An 18,568-nucleotide genomic window follows, 5' to 3' on the forward strand; every position below is an offset into this window, starting at 1 on the left:
CTCCTTCAGGAATGAGAGCACCAAGCAGAGCTGCGGGGGTCAGCAGTCAGCCAGGCAGACAAGGCCTGTGGCCTCAGCACAGGCTCCCTTCAAGGTTGGGCCCCAGGCAAGAATGCAGGCAATCACAATGCCAGGAGGCAAGAGCTATAATGAGCCCTGGGCAGAGACCCAGAGGGACCTCCAAAGCAGCAGCAGACCCCGGGGTGTGGTGGGGGGCACTCAGCACCAATTTCTTCTCAGGGGATCAAATCTAAACTGAGATCCTCCGGGTGAGGTGGGGGGAGGGTGCTTGATGTTCCCCACAGCAGGTGCAGAGGCTCAGTGGCAGGAGGGAGTGGAACAAGGTGGGGGGGGGGGGAGGATCTGAGAGAAATTCAGAGGCTGGGCCCCCTTCCAGGTGGTGGGGAGGAGGGAGGGAGGGTAAAATGAAACTAGAGACACAGGGTCTGCAAACCCTGTTTAGGGTTTTGTACTTTATCTACAAGTCCTTTGTGGGGGGGGGCACCAAGGGATTTAAAAGGGGGGTAACAGACCAGAACTGTAATTAAAAACCATCTCCTGCCTCAACGTGCAGATGGGAGGGTGACAGTGGCCTTAACCAGCAAGTGGCCGTGGGGAGGGACACAAGGGGACAAGCCCGGTAAGACAAAGCTGGGTAACTAAACTGATCTGGGAGAGAGGAGAGGGAGAGGGAGACAGAGAGAGCGCGCGTCAAGTACTCATTATTTAAAGTATTAAATAATAATGCCTCCCGCCTACTAGGTAAGTGATTACAAACAATGGTGACTATTGATTCAGCAATTACAAGTGCCTGTAAACTCCAGACTGCCAGGAGTAGGCCTCTTCCTGTCTCCACCCGAAGGGGGTATTACCATCTCCCACTCCGCCTGGAGTTGGGATCTAAGGCACAGAGACCGCCTTCTGCCCCCGACACCCCACAGTTCATGAGTGGCCAAGTCAGGGTCCAGCCCCCTGTGTTTCCTCTCTGTGCCCCGTTCCCCTGGCCAGTGTCCTTAACGGGGCTCGAAGGTTGCTCAGCTGTCTCGAGGCAAGTTGTAGGTGACCCGGGGTCATCCCAGCCCCTGCCCGTTGTAGGAAAATCCACAAGGAACTGAGGAAACCATACCATCCCGCCCCCGCCAAAAACCAACCGTTACCCACCTTTCTTCCGCGGGTGTCCGATGACCTCGCCCAATTACTAAAATCATGGAATCTTGTATGATGAGAGGCAGTGGCTGTCACTCGGAAATAGACCAGCTCTCTGGAAACACATCCTCAGATGAGAGCGGCCGGCAATGTAGGTTACAGCTAACTTGTCCTCAGCCTCCTGAGCTCATTAAAAATGAAACAAATACATCTTCCCTGCACATTTGTTCCCTTTCATTGTATGTTTCCCTGTCTTCTCCACACATTGCCTCTGACCTCCCCATCTACACACGGTGTGTGCTACATAATACGTGGTAAATAATAACACGTCCATGCGTGGTGTTGAATGCCGAGGAGACCCTGTTTGGATTGTTACTGCCTGCCGTTCATGAGAGTATTTCCTTGGGCGCTCATACCAATTGGCAGGCAAGCATACAGAGATGCGTGTTTAGCTGGGGAGGGTCTCTGACAGTCGGCAACCGCCCCCAGTCCACTGTGAGGCTGGTTCACTCTGTTTACCCGGGAACACACAGTGAGAGCTAGAAACTTCTTCCCGCAGCTCACGGGGAAGGGAGGAAAAGGAGAGGAAGGCGCAGGTGCCAGGCATTGGCACACGCTTCTCTCTCGGTTCTCTCTTCCACGGGTAGCTGCTGGGCTTGGTCCCCACCTGGATCCGGTGGGCCCTTCACTGGAGGGCAGATCCCTCCCAGGGACGCTGGCCACATCAGAGGACAATGCCGGCCAAGAATCCTCAAGGCCATTGCCCTGGGGAGACTGATCCAAATGTCACACCCTTAACCAAGCAAAAGGCAAGTGCCACTTGCGTGGTCACTCAGGCCGCCGACCTCACCATCACCAAAAGCCACTTCACACGGCTCCAAATACCACCATCCCGTTGGGACCTCGTGCCCGCCCCTCCCAGCCCAGCTCAGGGCTGGGTGCTCTGCTCATCCTCTAAACGAGCTTCTCCAGGTTCACAGCCGGCGCACTCAGTCCCAGGTGGGACCCCAGAGCAGGGGGCAATGAAAGAGCTCAGGATCCTGGGGCTCCCTCAAGTGCTCTTTGTTTAGGATTTGGGTAGAATTTTTGTAATTAAAAAAAAAAACTACACGATTTTGGGGGGGAGGAAAATGCTTTTCAAACCAAACAATGTTTCCTGAAAAAATGAGCCCAGCCACTAGTGTGTCCATCTGAGTTCAGAACACTGTGGAATTCTGGGTCTGCATCAAACTATAACATAACATTAGAAAATCCTGACATAAAAACATCACTACCTTAAAACGTTTGGATTCATGGTTTTTCCACACGGATAAACCACTTTTGCAGCTTTGAAAGGACTTCAGGAGTTACCCGGCATCTCAAAGATCTGAAACATTCTTTACCTACGACTAACAATAAGGATCGCCTTAATTTTCCATTATCCACATAATCTAGGAAACCCAAAGAGATGGGCAAATGTGAAAGGAAGAATTACCAAGTGTTCCCCAAACATTCAATCACATAAAAGCAAATGTGAGAGGGGCTGCCTTTTTTGTGGTTCCATATCCCCTTCCGGGTGAGAAGCCAAGTAATGAAGGCAGGCACGCCCAGAGAGGGGACCTGGTCAGTGAGTCCCCCTCCCGCCAGCCTCTGCTCCACCAACCTCCTAAACATGTCTGCGGCCCCATTCTATCGGTTTACACAAAATCATTATATAATGAGCTGGCGCCGCTCGGTATGTGTTCCACAGTAACCTGTTTGGAGCATAGGATGCGGTTGTGAGAGCAGAGAGCATGCGCAGACCGTCAGCTACGTTTTTTTTTTTTTTTTTTTTCCCTCGGGCTCAAGGCAAGAGGTAACTGTCGGTCAGATCCTGCTGAGCCCTGCTGACTTCAAACACAGGATGCTAAAAATGAAATAAGGCGAGGGGTGGGGGTGCGTGCTGTGCACCGTGGGCTTACAGCCTATGGGGAGTAATTAGCAGGATAGTAAATCCACAGACAGAGGATAGAGAGAGGGACGGAGAGGGAGGGCAAGGTGGGTTGGAAAACGGAATACTTTCTATTTGTACTTTAGGTGACCTGAAATCTAGTCTGTAAGTACCTAACTGCAAGGTCGGTGCGCTAGGCATAAAAATGAAAGGCCCTAGGATGGACGGGTCGATGGCTACTTTGTTGTTTTTTTTTCCTAATGTGAGTTTCTGGAGCTCGTATAAAGGAGCAAAAGCAGACTTTGGGCCACCAATGGGAACAGCACTTGCTGACACTGGGTCCAGCGCTGAATCTGCCGGCACCCGGTGGTCCCCCTACGGAGCTGGCACCCTCGGGAACGGGAGATCCGCGTCCCTGTCCCCACCCTGGGCTCTCTCCAGGGTGCAGAGAAGGTGGCCTGCAGGTATCCGGCTCGCCCCTGGGCTGCCTCCCCGGAATCCGCCACCCCCTCCCGAGCACGTCCGGGAGAGGCTGTCCCTGCGGAGCGCGGGGGGCAGCGCAGGCTCTGGCTCTCAGGGAGCAGCCTCCTCTTTTGTTCCCCCAGACCGTGCCAGGCACTCCGGAGGGTGGCGCGGGAAGTGCGGGCTCCCCGCGTCCGGGCCGCGCGCGCGCCGGCAGGGAGGGAGGGACCCCCCCCCCTTCCCTCGGGCCCAGGCTGCCACCCTGCTCAGTGCGCTCAGGAACCCAGGCCCCACGCCCCTAGCCAGAGGGGACCCAGACGAGGCCATCTGTGCACTGGTGGGGCTGCCCGGCCGCCTCCCGCACACTCCTGGCCCCTCCGCCTGCCCCGCGTCCCCTGCCGGTGCGGGGAGCATCCCGAGGCGTCAGGTGGCCGGGGCTGGGGGCAATGGGAACCGGGCTTCTCCCCGGGGACTCAGGGGGCGGGTGTCAGGGTGAGGGTGCGGGGCTTTGTGCGTTTCTCGCTCTCCTGGAAAACAGAAGCAAGCCCCGGAGGCGAAGGATGCCCTCACTCACCATGGCGGTGCCGACCGAGAAAGCGGCCATCAGACAGGCCATGCCCCGGGGGCGGCGGGCACGGGCGGCGGCGGCGGCGGCAGCGGCGGCGGGCACGGGCGGCGGGCACGAGGCTGCGCTCGCTCCAGGCTGGGCCGCTGCGCCCCGCGCCGGCTCGGGCTTCTGCTGCCGCTGGGGCTCCGGCCCCGCCCGCCGCGCCGGCCCCGCCCACGCCCCGCCCACGCCCCGCGATTGGCCGGCGCGCGGGGCGGGGCGGGGCCGGCAGGTGCGCGTGCTCTTGTTTTGCTCCTGCGGAGGGCGGCGGGCCCGCCGGCTGAAGTCCCCCGCTCTCCCCCGCGCCCCGCGCCCCGCGCCCCGCGCCCCGCGCCCCGCGCCCCGCGCCCCGCGCCCCGCGCCCCGCGCCCCGCGCCCCGCGCCCCGCGCCCCGCGCCCCGCGCCCCCGCCTGGCCGGCATCGCGGTCCCTCCCCAGCTTTTGTCCCTCCCCAGCCCCGGAGCCCCCGGGGTCCGGAAACTCGCGGGGGCTGGGCCGGCGGCCCTGGGCGTCCAACTGACGGCCGGGGTCTCCCTCCAGGACCGCCGCCTCCGAGCCTGCGGGGCTATGTGGATGGGGCCCGAGGGGGCGTCGGGAAGGAGGGTAGAGGGACAGGGCGTCTTTTCTGTTTTCACTGTTGAGCACCTTTCTGCCAGGTCGGAGCGTGAGGACTAGAGAAGAAGAGATGGCCGGTCCACTGCCCTCCGCACTACAGCTCCGTATCTGGGGTGACACCCCCCTCCTCCTCCACACACTGAGACGATGCAAATTCGCATTCCTGGTGCACTGTTGTGGCCAGATGCAGAACTACTCTTTGGTTAACAAGGGGACGCCGGGTGAAGGTGCCCAGGCCTCTGTCCTCGCCCCCGCCCATCGGCCGCACCCCAATAAAAAAAAAAGACACGGCTTGTTGCCGGCGCCTGGCTCAGTACGGCCCACAGCTGTGTTCAGGTAACTGCGTACGGAATGGTACTCCAGGCACCCTCTCATTTGGCCCCAGACTGGAATATCAGATGGCCTGGCGTCTGCTAAAGCCCTTATTATATATAAGTGGGTCCATTTCCTGGTAACCATGGTGACAAGACATTCTTACTCCCAGTCTCGGAGGCTAATGCTTTTGTTCAGCGGTTTGCATGTTGGGTCCGCAGGTAGGAACGCATTTTTTCTCACCCCAGCACACCTGGCTCACCCGTCCCCCCACACCTCAAAGGAGCCAAGTCCCCATCTTTCTCCTCACCTAGAAAGAAGTCAGGGCTTCTCCTGCCAGGCAGGTGGACTTCACACCCAGGGGTCTGACGACCATGGCCAAATTCTCCTCTCAGATCAAAGGAGGAAAGGGCGTTACAATATACGAGTTCAAGGGGAGTGTGGCCCTGCTTTTGTCCGAATAGTTTCGCTTGAAGGTGGACGCATTACCTCGATTCTACCTTTGGCCAAGACGAAGGAATCCTGACCACGGTATTTTCAGGGGCCACTGTGCACGGCGGGCCCAGCAGGCTGTGTGGTGCCTTAAACGTAGTGAACGGGGAAGCCAAAAAACTCCAAGTGTTCTGGAAAGAGGATTCAAATGCAGAAACCTCCTGGGGAGAGATGAGGCCAAAAGGCAGAGGCAAAGGGGCCTGGCTTCTGGGGCCCAGGGTGGCTGACCAGCCCTGCAGCGCAGCACCTGCTCTGGGGCAGATGGGATTTCTCCGTGAGAACATGCCTGGACACTGCCCCGCTCTGTGGTCAGGGCAAGTAATGTGACATTGTGGTCCCGTTGTGCTGGCCTCCATTCTCTGTCCAGTATCCATTCTCCTCACTCCCAGGGACATGTCCGGAATTTCCTTCTGGAAACCTCCCCCGCCCCCGGTTCTGTGTTATGCAATTTATAGCACTGGTTGGTCAGGAACTAGAGGTGTAAGGTGATGCTTGCTGGGCTTCAGGGGATGGCCGAGGGGACAGCATGTAGGAGCTGAGTATGAAGCCAGGGAGGGAGGACAGCGGGAAAGCGGGGCCTTGTTGGCGTGACTCGAGCTGCCGGCTTTCCCACTGCAGGTGCTGAAAGAGTCCTCACTTCTACATCTGCACACTGGGTAATTAGACTCTCAGCCACACGGGAACTAGGGCATGTCGAGCACTTCCCACCATGCATGGCCCCTGGCAAGCAATCCAATCCCAATTCTCTGGTGCCAAAGCAAGGAATATGCACACAGCAGGCTAAGTCAGATCTGTGATGTTTGTCTCAGGACGCTAGGTTGTAAGTAACAGAAACTCAACCCCAACTGGGTTATGTTAAAGGTAATGCGTTGTCCTAGGTTCTTGATCTCTAGGTTTTTCCATGCCTCCACCATCCCTCTGCTGACCTCCCACCCCCCCCCCCCCCCCGCCCACCCCCAGCAACGCTGTCTCTGCCCAGCCCACCCAGCACCTTCAGGCTTACACGTGCCAAACATCGATTAGCCCAGTCAAACAGGCCACAGGGGAAAGCAGGGGAACCGTGCAGAAAGGTTAGGCCATTTTGGAGCACTCTGAGCGGACGTGTGTGTGCCACGCAGGCAAACACAAGAGAAGCTCGTCACAAGACTGTCCAGTCCAGAGCCCAAACCCAATAGGAATTTCTGCTAAGACACCACTGACAGGCGGGCCGGGCCGAGCTTGAGAACTTCCCGTGGAGAGGCACTCACCCATCATGCAGCCCTTGCGACACTAAGTAGCTGTCATTGCCAGCAATGTCATTGCCAACATGTGCCCAACTGGACTCCCAGTCACCCTGGGTGATCTGTGATCCACGGTCACAGAGCCAGCCCTCCTCCCCACGGTATGCCCTGAGTTGTTCGATCAAGGCCCTGTATTTCTCTCCAGGCCTTTACCTAGAGACGGAAAGTCCCTGAGCCCCCCATCGTTGCTTCTTGGACCATGCCCCTTCTTCCCGCTTACCTTCCCCTGTGCGGGTTCCATTTACCCAGTGTCCCTCGTGAAGCTTGGGGTAAACCACTGACTGCCTATTCAAGGTACTCCCTCCTCTCACTGGGAAGCCAGTGTTCCCAGGCTCCACTCAGACCACCAATAAGGACAAGCTTCCCTGGGGCAGAACCAGCTCCCTGATATCCTGGGGACACGCAGGCCAGTGGACTCAATCACCAGGGACTGAATTCACTTTCTTTATAATTACGTACTCACGGTTGCCTAGTTGGCCTGTTATCCCCCAAATTCCACTTTAAAGGCTGTCCGATTTATCTCTGCAAGATGGCCAGCCACTAAGGCTGGGAGATGGGGGGGGGGGGCACCCTGAGGACTTGGCCTTGGGTGCAAGTGTTCTGCCCTTGGTGTCCAGTGAAGGGAGGGATGGTTGGTCAGACATCCAGATGGGCTCGTAACGGGCCTGCGGACTGACACAGGTGAATGTCTGCAGGGAGCCGGCCGCAAGGGGTGAGGCTGGCTTAGCCTCTTGGACTGCCCCACCCCTGCAGGTCCCCAACACAAGATCCCTCCAGAGCAATCTTTGGGGACATCCCATGGCTTCCCAGCCTCCCCACTCCCAGCTGGCGAGGAAGACATCTAATGAACATATTCTCTATTAATACAGTCTTCTTCATATTTTGGCAATTTGGTTTCCAGCAATTTTGACCTTGAACCTTCTTTGCTTACAGGGTGGCTGGCTCTGAACTGATCTAAGCGGACTCTATCGGCTGCTTTTCTTCTGCTCAACAACAGAGCTACACCAACCTCAACTTCGTTTTCCAGAACCTACGACTTTAGCCCCACCCCCTGCCCCGCCTTAGCGGACACTCAGAGATTGCCTGCTCTGCCCAGAGCTGATCTCCACATTGGAACACGGGGTACAAAACAGAGAAAACCCTGCCCTATAGTGTAGTCAGGCTGTAGTCACGGTGGAAAGCTGAAGTTCTTATCCAGATTGGGTATGTTTGTAACTTCTCCCGTGAACTCACCATACTTCAGGGATCCTTCTTTACCTGAGCTGCGCACTTGCTGTGTGGTTTAGGGGAGAGGCAGAGTGGGGTGCACGGGCCTCCCGGCATCCCCTCCGGGGTGGAAAAGTGCCTGTCCTGCCCATCTTCCAGCATAAGAACATCTCCCTCATTTCACACACCACCATTTCATGGAGGAAAACACAAAACCACACGGGTCTCCCTGCCCAGTCTCCAGCGCCCCTTCCACTACACCTGTCTCTGCACAGTGACAACGTGGAGGCTAATGGGACTTTTTTCCCCAAAGCCTCAAGGAAAGTGGGTTTAGGAGGGGACGGTGGAGAGAGGTGTTTGCTAGCTTTGCTTTCTACAACCCAGAGCTCTGACTCTGAAGGTGAACGTTTTCAGACAAGTAAAAGCAAATATGGTGTCATAATAGCCAGCAGGAAAGGGGCTTGTCACTCCTCCTGGACTCCTGGGTCATGGTGGTGGGGGGGGGGGAACGTGGTGGGGACCCCTGGGCTGGGCCAGCAGGGTGAATCCCACCCCTGCTGTATCCCAGACCTACGACCTCGCAGCCGGTGCTAGAGACCTACCTGGGGTCGTGGCCCATGCCTTGTTGGCTTTTCTGATCCTTTCTCTGCCATGTTAGCAGAGAATTAGGGCCATTGGGCCTTTTCTGTCTCTGTTTACATGAAAGCCAATGCCTCCACTTTAAAATAGGAAGAGAGAGAAAGAGGGAAAGTACAAAGCTGAGGGAGTGAGATAGAATGAGAAAGAGAGAGAAGGGGGGAGGGGTGGGGAGGGAAGGAAGAAACAATATTAAGAGGTTGAAGCAGGTGCAAAGGAAAACCATGTCCCAGCCCTTGTGGGCAGAGATGGGAAATAGCAGAAGACATATACGGGGTGTCAGGGAGGGCAGCCTAGGCTGGACCTGCGTAGCAAATTCTCTATAAGCTGCTTCATTCTAAAGAAACATTGTTTTCGTCTCCATGGTTTGCTGGGTTCCTGTTTTGCTGGCCCTCCCGCCTCTTGCCACTGTTCCGTCTCCAGTCCCGCATGGCACCCTCTGGCCCAGTCCCCAAGGGGGCCTCTCTCTCCTCACCCTGCTGGGAGGTGGGGGCAGAAGAGGGGCTGCAGGTGCACGCAGGGTGGAGGGAGGGAGAGGGGGCGCGCCAGAAGATGGGAAGATGAGGTCCATGAGGGATGCTTGCAGGAAAAGAAAAATGCAAGTAAATATTCACAAACTAAATTAGGAAGTAGTAAGTGTTGCAGATTATTCCTGTTTTCCTCCATTAGCACAGAATAGAGAGTGGCAGGAAAGTTCTAGGAAAACAATCTCCGCAAATGGAGAAAGAGAAAATAACATCTGGCGATGAAATGACCTCCAAAGCTGAAGATCAGGGCGGAAGTCTCAGAGACAGACACAGGAAAACTCCTGGAGGCCTCCTCCCACACATAAATAAAAGCCTTCCACTGAGCCCTTTGGAGCTTTCCAGTTGGGAAATAACCAAACCCATGGGGTGCACCCCACTTTTCCTCTGTGGAGTTGCCCTCCCTCTATCAATCCTAGAACGCAACCCCCACCGGGAACCAGTCAGAACGTTCCATCCCTCGGGCCACTGCATTTTTTCTGGAGAGGATTTGCGAGCCCCATGGAGCCATCAGAGTTGTCCCGGGGACTCGCCAGGGCCCTGAGAAGAGAGTTGACCTCCCCATGTGGCGGCCATCTTCCCTGCCTGCACGGCAGGACCCGCTGGGCACCTCGAACAGGTCCGTGCCTCTCGGCACCTCCCTGACCGCAGCTGTGAAGAGAGTGACAGCTGTGTCCACCTCATAGGATCATTTGGGAGGATTAGATGAGTCAAATTTTTGATAATCACGTCTGACTCACAGTGTGTGTCTTACAAATAAATGTCGGTCATCCTCATTAAGAGACCCAGCACTTTCCCTCTGACCTTGAACTAGTACGAATTAGGTTTCAGTCATTTGAAGCCTGAAAATCCTGATTAGGACACACAGTCTGTTAAAAGTCAGGGCCCCCCCTTCGGGGCGCCTGGGTGGCGCAGTCGGTTAAGCGTCCGACTTCAGCCAGGTCACGATCTCGCGGTCCGTGAGTTCGAGCCCCGAGTCAGGCTCTGGGCTGATGGCTCGGAGCCTGGAGCCTGTTTCCGATTCTGTGTCTCCCTCTCTCTCTGCCCCTCCCCCGTTCATGCTCTGTCTCTCTCTGTCCCAAAAATAAATAAAAAACGTTGAAAAAAAAAAAATTTAAAAAAAAAAAAAAAAAAAAGTCAGGGCCCCTAAGCCAGTCTATGGAGGAGATCTCACAACGAGTTTATAGGTCAACCTCATAACCCTTTATTGCCTTAGCCTCTGTTCACCCAGGCACGTGCCTTATCTCCCCCAGGAGGTCATAAATCCCAATGCTTCTGGAATGTTTCTTTGTCTCCAAAATCATGCTGGCATCTAGCCAGAGGAGGTGCTTGATAAAAATCATGAGTTATGTTGAACAACCTCTGATGTTTTGGAAGGTGCTCTAACAGGCATTGTCCCATGTGACACTCAGGACGTCCCCTCAAGGTAAGAAGGCAGATGCCCTCACTGGAACACACTAGGATCCGACACTCCAGCCCCAAGTACAGGGCAGACCACATTTTGTTTTTCTCAGCAGTCAAATAATCTGCCCCTGGTCCCTGGAAGGCAAGGCCTCCATACTGTGTCAGCTCCGGTACAGACCTACTCTCTTTGCTCCAAAGACCACAGGTGGAGTCCAGTGTGCTCTTTGCCCTGAAGTCCTCTTGCCTCCCCGAGACACCTGAGCTCTCCTGTGATGCGCAAACCCCACCTGTCCCCTCCCCAGCCAGGGGATGTTTTTCCTGAGCCGCCTCCCTCTCTCCTCCACTCACCGACCCACCCCCCAACTCCCCAGGAAGACCTGGGCAATCACCTACTTGAACCTGGGCTTTTGGAAGCAAAAATTTGGTTGGGGAGATTATTTTCTGCATGGCTGGAAACTTCTGGGCAGGCCCCTGCAACTCACAAGTCCCCGAGGCAAGAGAGAAACAATTTAATTAAAAAGATTTGGCTACTTTTTAAGGGAAGGGAGGGGAAAATAGCTAAAGCAAGGAAATTAGCTTCCGAAATTATCTCAGTAAATGATCCTGCCTTGGAAACACGGTGATGCAGGTTCCGTGAGGTTTGGAAACCCCGGGTCTCCGGACTCTTGCTGAGTACTCTTCGCACTTGAGCACCACACCTCTTTCAAACAGGGAGAGAGATCTGAAGAAGTGCGTGTTCAATGTGTTAAAAGTCACAGGCACGCTAGTGGGGGTGGGGATGGGGCAGATGTGCTTTTCTCTGTTCCCCCCAGCGAAGCACGGCTAAAAACTCTGGACATTATACAAAACAAATGTGAGGAGACCATGCCCCAAGGACCTTGGGGGACCCAAGGAAGGCAGCTATGCTCACCACTATACCACCAACGCACACCTTAGGGGACCCAAGGAACCACACTGGCTGAGGTCCCCGGGTTTTCTTTGTGACTCATATATCCCAAACACTCATTTCAAGAAACCAACAACCTGGAAATGCTAATGGGCACAAACAAGCAAAAAAAAAAAAAAAAAAAAAAAAAAAGCCCCCCACCCCAAACAGCCAAAAGAACAGAAAAGGGGCACCCTAGAAATATAGATGTTTTTTCGGCAATTACTGCTGTACTCCAGTCAAACACCACATGATAAAATGTGGCCCCATCCCACCTACACCAATAAAGATGAGTGTTGAGCCTAATTTCCGCCCTCCTCAGGCCATAATGGAGCACCAGAACCTGTCCCCATCCCTGGTCAACATGGTGGCAGAGAAGGCCATAAACGGAGGCTGGAATCCGTCCGCACCAGGCAGTAATGAGGAGCCTCCCCTTTCCTCACTGGGACGGTGGCAGAGGAGATCCAGTAGAGTCAGGACCTTCACCACCGCCCAGTGTCAACAAGAACTCTACACTCTCCCCCAACCATGGTGCCAGTGGAGATCAGGTGGGGAGCATAATGAGGTCCCCTATCTCTCCCAGCTGGGGAGGTATGGGTGGAAGCCAAGAGGGGATCTAAACTCCAATCCTTCCCAGCAGTAATGAGGAGCTCCTCCCTTGGAGGTCAACAAAGACTGAGCAGGAAACCTGGACTTCTACCCTCATCTGGCAGTAACGAGGCAGTGCCCTCCCACTTCTCCTACCTTCGTGATATCAGAGGAAGCCAACTTAAACAGAAAGCTTAAATAAGATCTAAAGTTTCATTACATAATATCAAAAATATTTAGGTTTCCATCAAAAATCTCATTATCCAAGAACCAAGAAAATCACAATTCAAATGAAAAAAAGCAGTCACTGGATGCTAACATCAAGATGACAAAAAATGCCATGATTACCTCACAAAATTTAAAAGCAACCTTCATCAAAATGCTTCAGTGAACAATTGTGACAACACTTGAAACAAATGGAGACAGAAAGTCTCAGCAAAGAAATAGAAGATATAAAGAAAATGAAATGGAAATTTTAGAACTGAAAAATACGATACCTAAAATGGAAAACTCAGCAGATGGGCCCAACAGCAGAATGGAGAGGAGAAAGGAAAGAATCAACGAACTGGACAATAGAATGACAGGAATTATCCAGTCTGGACAACAGGGAGAAAATGGACTACTATACATGAGCAGAGGCTGAGGGCTCTATGGGACCCTAACAGAAGATCTAACAGAATGCCTATAGTCTCAGAAGGGTGTTTGGAGGTTGGAAATACTCAAAGAAATAATGGCTAAACACTTCCAGATTTGGCAAAAGACAGAAACCTCCAGATTCAAAAGATTCAAGAAGTTAAGTAATTCCAAATAGGATAAATCCAAATAAATCTACAATAAGACATGCCATAGTCAAACTTCTGATACTGAAGACAGTGAGGGAGACATGACATCTTACCTGGAAAGAAAAAGCAATTCAAATTACAGCAGATTTCTTATTGAAAACAACAGTGGTTGGAAAGAATTGGCACAACATTTTTCACTCGCGGAAAGAAAAGAACTATCAACCTAGACTCTTATATCCAGAAAAAAAATCCAGGAGTGAAAGGGAAATCAAGACAAATTTAAGAAAATGTGTTACAAGTACACATACCCTACAAAAATGGCTGAAGGAAATTCTCCAAAACATAAAGAAAATGGTAAAAGAAGGAAGTTTTATACATCCAAAAAGAGAAAGAACACTTTAAGTAAAAATATGAGTAAACAAAATAAACTTTTCCTTTCACTCTTGAGTTTTTCAAATTGCATTTGATGGTTAAAGCAAAAGTTGTAATATTGTTTGATGTGCTTCTACATGTGTGTAAAGTAAATATTTAAGACAATTACATTATAAACAAAGGAGGGTGAGGAGGTATAAGGGGAGACAAGATCTCTACATGACAACTCCAACTTATAAAACCATGACACTAAAAGACTGATGTCACGTAATGTAACACCTAGAGAAACCACTAAAAAAGTAATACAAAGAGATGCTTTCAAAACACAGAGAAGTCAGAAAGCAATTCGAAACAAAAAATGTTCAGGTGACTCCTAGGAAGGCAGAAAAAAGAAAACAGGAAAACGAAAAACATAGAACATGGAAAATAAAAAATAAAATACATACTTAAGCCCAACATGTCAATACTTACAGGGGCACCTGGGTGGCTCAGTCAGTTAAGCCTCTGACTTTAGCTCAAGTCATGATCTCACGGTTTGTGAGTTCGAGCCTGCTTCAGATTCTGTGTCTCTCTCTATCTCTGCCCCTTCCCTGCTGGCTCTCTGTTTCTGTCTCTCTCAAAATAAACATTAAAAAAATTTTTAAGTGTAAATTAGCCAAACAACAGAACTACAAGCTATGTGAAGCAAAATCTGATAGAACTGAATGAAGAAATAGATAAATTCACAATTACAGCCAGAGACTTAATCGCCTCTCTCAACAACCACTAGAACAACTAGACAGAAAAATCAGCAAGGTTACAGAACTCAATAGCACCACTGAGCAACAGGATCCAATCAGTATTTATAGAACGCTCCAGCCAACAATGGGAGAATGCACATTCTTCTCAAATGTTCATGGAACATGTACCAACATAGATCTTATCCTTATAAAACAAACCTCAACACATTCAAAAGAACTGAAATTATGCAGAGGGTGTTCTCTGACCCAAATGGAATCAAACTAGAAATCAATAATAAAAAGATAATAGGAAAATCTCCAACACTTGGAATTGAAACAGTTCACTTCTAAATAATCCATAAGTCTAAGAGGGGATCCTAAGGGCAAATGAAATACAGTTAAATGAATTAAAATGAAAGTACCTGTATCAAAGTACACATGTGAGGACTACATCAGTGTGGAGTGGAAATGTAGAGTGCTAAAAGCATATTTTAAAGTTAAAATTTCCTTATTAAAAATGAAGAAAAATCTCAAATCCATAATGTAAACTCTTACCTCAAGAATGTAGAAAAAGGAGAAAAATAAACCAAAATATAGGAAATCATAAAGATATGAGCAGAAATCAATGAAATTAAAAGTGGAAGAATAAAGAAAATCAATGAAACACGATCATTTAGAAATGATCAGTAAAACTGAAAAATCTCCAGCAAGACTGACAAAGAAGAAACACAGAAGACACAAATTACCAATATTAAAGACAAGGCAGGGGACATCAATACAGATCCTACAGACATCTGGAAGACCGTAAGGCAACAATACAGACAACTCTGCACAATAAATTTGACAATTTAGATGGAATGAATGAATTCCTCAAAAAAGACATAGGTTATTTGAATAGCCCTATAACTATTTAGGAAATTGAACTCATCATTTTAAAACTCAAAAAGAGGAAGGAAGGAGGTAAGGAAGGAAGGAAGGAAGGGAGAAAGAAAGAAGGAACTCTCCAGGCCCAGACAGCTTCCCTGGAGAGTTCTACCAAATGTTTGAAGAATTCACACCAATTCTATACAATCTCCTCCAGAAATAGAAAAGGAGGGAACTCTTCCCAATTCATTTTATTTAACTAGTATTACCCTCGTATCAGACAAAGTATTAAAAAAAGAAAAACTACAGACCAAAATCCCTCATAAATATAGACGCAAAAACCATTAACAAAATATTAGCAAACAATTCAACAATATACATTTAAAATGATACACTATGTCCAAGTGGGGTTTATCCCAAGCATGCAACTCTGGTTCAATATATGAACACCATATTGTGGTACACCATATTAACAGACTAAAGAAGAAAAATCATACAATCGTGCCAGTTGATGTGGAAAAAGCCCTTGACAAAGTTGAACACCTATTCATGGCTTTAAAAAAAACACTCAGAAAAATAGAAATAGAAGGCCATCGCCTCAACTTCTAGCAATTGCACTCCTGGACATTTGTCCCAGAGAATGAAAACTTACATTCCCACAAAAATTAGCAAGAAATGTTTACACAGTTCTATCTGTAATAGCCAAAACCTACAAACAACCCAGATGTCTGTCAATAGGTAAATAGTTACACTGTCGCCCGTCTATGATATGGATCGCTACCCAGCGATAAAAACCAAAGAACTATTCAATACCCAACAACCTGGATGGATCTCTGGAGAATTCTCCTGGAAAAGGCCAGTCCTAAGAGGTTATACATTGTATAATTCCATTTATGTGCCATTCTTGAAATGGCAAAATTACACAAATGGGGAACAGGTTTGTGGTTGTCAAGAGTTAGGGAGGGGATTGAGTGGAAAGAAAGAGAATGGAGCTATAGAAGGGGGGGGGATGAGGGACCCTTGTGTGGATGGCATTCTGTATCTGGACTCTATCAGTGTCAGTACCCGGGATGTGATGTTGTACTGCAATTTTGCAAGATGTTACCATGGAGGGAGCTAGGTAAAGGGCACATAGGGTCTCTCTTTGTTCTTTCTTACAACTCCATGGGAGCCTGCAATTAACTCAAAATTCAAAGACTAATTTTTTTTTTTTAAAGTCACAGGACAGTCCTGAGTGAGGCCACTCCAGATGAGGTGGCCTTAGACCACCCTGTGGCAGAAAATAGACGTCGCATGGAGCATGGGGAGCGAGGAAGTAGGTGGTAGAGTTTTAGGGATGAATAGGGAGAGGACACGGAACCAGAGAGCACTAGGTCACTCAGGACCACACGGTGGGCTGCCGGGCAACGAAGCATTTATGACCGTTCTTTGTCAACTGTGAAGGTGAGAAGGTGAGGAGGGATGGGACAATGTTCTTCCTCCTTACTAGAAATTATGTGTGTGCGTGCACAGGCACCCAGGCACCTGCAGGGACAGTGATGGATAGGATGCGGGCCCCATCGTTAGCCATCTGTGGTGCTGAGCCGGTCCTAACGTCTCAAAGCCTCAGTCTTCATCAGCAAAATGCGAATATCAAGAGCACCACTGTGGCAGTTGGATAAGATGGGGTAGTTACAGTGCCTGGGAGCTGAGAAGAGGGAAGAGTGGGTAGCTCGTGTGCCTCTGATATTGCCTTCCAGGTCCTCAGACCATGACCTTCTCCCACCCTCCCCCACTGTTGTCATTACTCACCATCCTCCCAAATGGCTTACTCTTCTCTTCTTCCTGTGACGAACAGTTCTGTGTGGGAAAAATGGGTGCATAAATGTACAAAGGAACTCCTAGCTCAGAGTGACATTTCAATATCAAATGTTAAGGCGTCAGTATGGTAGTCAAAGGTTAAAACTTCTAGTTATAAGATAAGTAAGTCCTGGAGGATGTAACGTACGTAGGGCACGGTGAACATTACCGTATTGTGTCTTTGAGAACCGCTAAGAGAATAAATCTAAAATTTTTTTTAATGTTTATTCATTTTTGAAAGACAGAGAGACACAGCACAAGCAGGGGTGGTGCAGAGAGAGAGGGAGACACAGAATCCCAAGCAGGCTGCAGGCTCCGAGCTGTCGGCACAGAGCCCGACGCGGGGCTCGAACCCACGAACTGGGAGATCATGACCTGAGCCGAAGTCGGACGCTTAACCGACGGAACCACCCAGGTGCCCCACTAAGACAATAAATCTTAAAAGTTCTCCTCACAGGAAAAAAACTCGTAACTATGCGAGGTGATGGGTGTCAGCTACGCTTATTGTGGTGATTCTTTGGAGATACAAACATTATCGAATCGTTACATGGCACACTTCGGACTAGTACCATATTACCTGTCGATTCATTCTCAATAAAACTGGAAAAAAATTAAGGCATCTTACTTTTCCTTGACAGGCAACTCATCCACATTTACGGACTGGTCGTGTTTCCCTCACTGGTCTGTGGGCTCGGAGGACAGAGAGGCTCTGGCCCATTCTCACTGAGCCCCAACATCCAGCAGATGCCTGCCTCCTACATGGCTCTCCAGTATTTGCCGGCTGACTGATCTCAGTCACAGGCACTTCACGTCTCAGCTTACATTATAAATTTTTGTCGGTGCCCGTGCTAACACACACGACATCATTTCTTTGATCTACAACTGGCTACATTTACTGTATACATTTATATTTAAAAATTTTTTTTTTTTTTTACTAAAAAGCACCTTGTCAGCGACTTACCCACAAGCTTAGATGTAAACACTTCCCAGGGAGCCCTTCTGCTGCAAAACAGACCCCTCTGCACGCAACGTATTTATTTTGCCATTAAGAAAGGGAAGTAACGTCTGCCTTATGCAGGCCAGGATTTCAATTTTCATCACTGCAGACATGTGAAAACCCCCAAACCAGAAGCCACGATTTCAGTTTCTGTTCTGTGTCCATACAAAACGAATTGTTTTAAAATGGGCATAATGCAATCACATGCATAATAATATTACCAGCGCAATGGTTCCTGCAGCAAACAGGAAGCATGAGAGGTTACTAAGGGTCGGTCTGCTCCCTCTGGGGTTACTGTCACAAAATAGCACCTGTCTGCCCACAGACTGGCCGAGTGCCCGTCTACGGGTAGCTTCCCGCTTTTGGTCAGATGATAGATTTCACATTTCGGAGCGCTGTGAAATTTATTTTTTTAATGACACACGTTTAAAACAATTAACAGCAAAGACTACAGTTCATCAGGGCCTTGAGGGTAATAGTCAAGGATAAAGGGAGCATCTCCTAATGGAAGGTCTAGAATAACTTACATAACATCATATCATGATAACTCTGGTCAATGATCGTCGCTGCAAAGTGGGGACAAAGTGAGCTAGTGAAGCATCTGAGAGCTCAGGGCTTTAGGGGAGAGCAGCCATCACCTAATAGCAAAAACTGATAGCCTTAGAGGCCATGGTGGTTTCGAGAATAGTGCTTTGAACTCTACAGCTGCTAATTCACTTAATCCTCAACACAACTGCGTGGGGCAGGCACTATTACTATCCACAGTGGGGAAGTAAGGCACAGAGAGGTTATGTAACTTGCCTGAAGTCCCACTCTCCCGGGACCCAATCTCAGAGCCTAAACAGTCAAGGCTGGCTCCAGAGATCGCAACATTTTTCCCCCGTAGGAAG

General features: G+C 50.3%; 1 protein-coding gene across 5 annotated transcripts in view; it reads right to left on the reverse strand.

The window, feature by feature from the left end:
* Positions 1–17,709, reverse strand: part of ABCG1 (ATP binding cassette subfamily G member 1) — an 81,037-nt gene extending 63,328 nt beyond the window's left edge. For 4 of the 5 annotated variants that reach the window (XM_019432671.2, XM_019432670.2, XM_019432675.2 and 1 more), the window contains exon 1: positions 4,092–4,239. In XM_019432671.2, coding sequence (XP_019288216.2) covers positions 4,092–4,133 — 42 coding nt within the window. In that variant the 5' untranslated portion in view covers positions 4,134–4,239. Of the gene's footprint in view, positions 1–4,091; positions 4,240–16,633; positions 16,682–17,642 lie in introns of those variants that run through there. The other variant, XM_019432673.2, reaches the window with a different exon arrangement.
* Positions 17,710–18,568: the final 859 nt, after the last annotated feature.

The sequence above is a fragment of the Panthera pardus genome, unplaced genomic scaffold (assembly GCF_024362965.1).
Source record: "Panthera pardus isolate Hobbes unplaced genomic scaffold, ASM2436296v1 HiC_scaffold_16, whole genome shotgun sequence".
Taxonomy (NCBI): domain Eukaryota; kingdom Metazoa; phylum Chordata; class Mammalia; order Carnivora; family Felidae; genus Panthera; species Panthera pardus.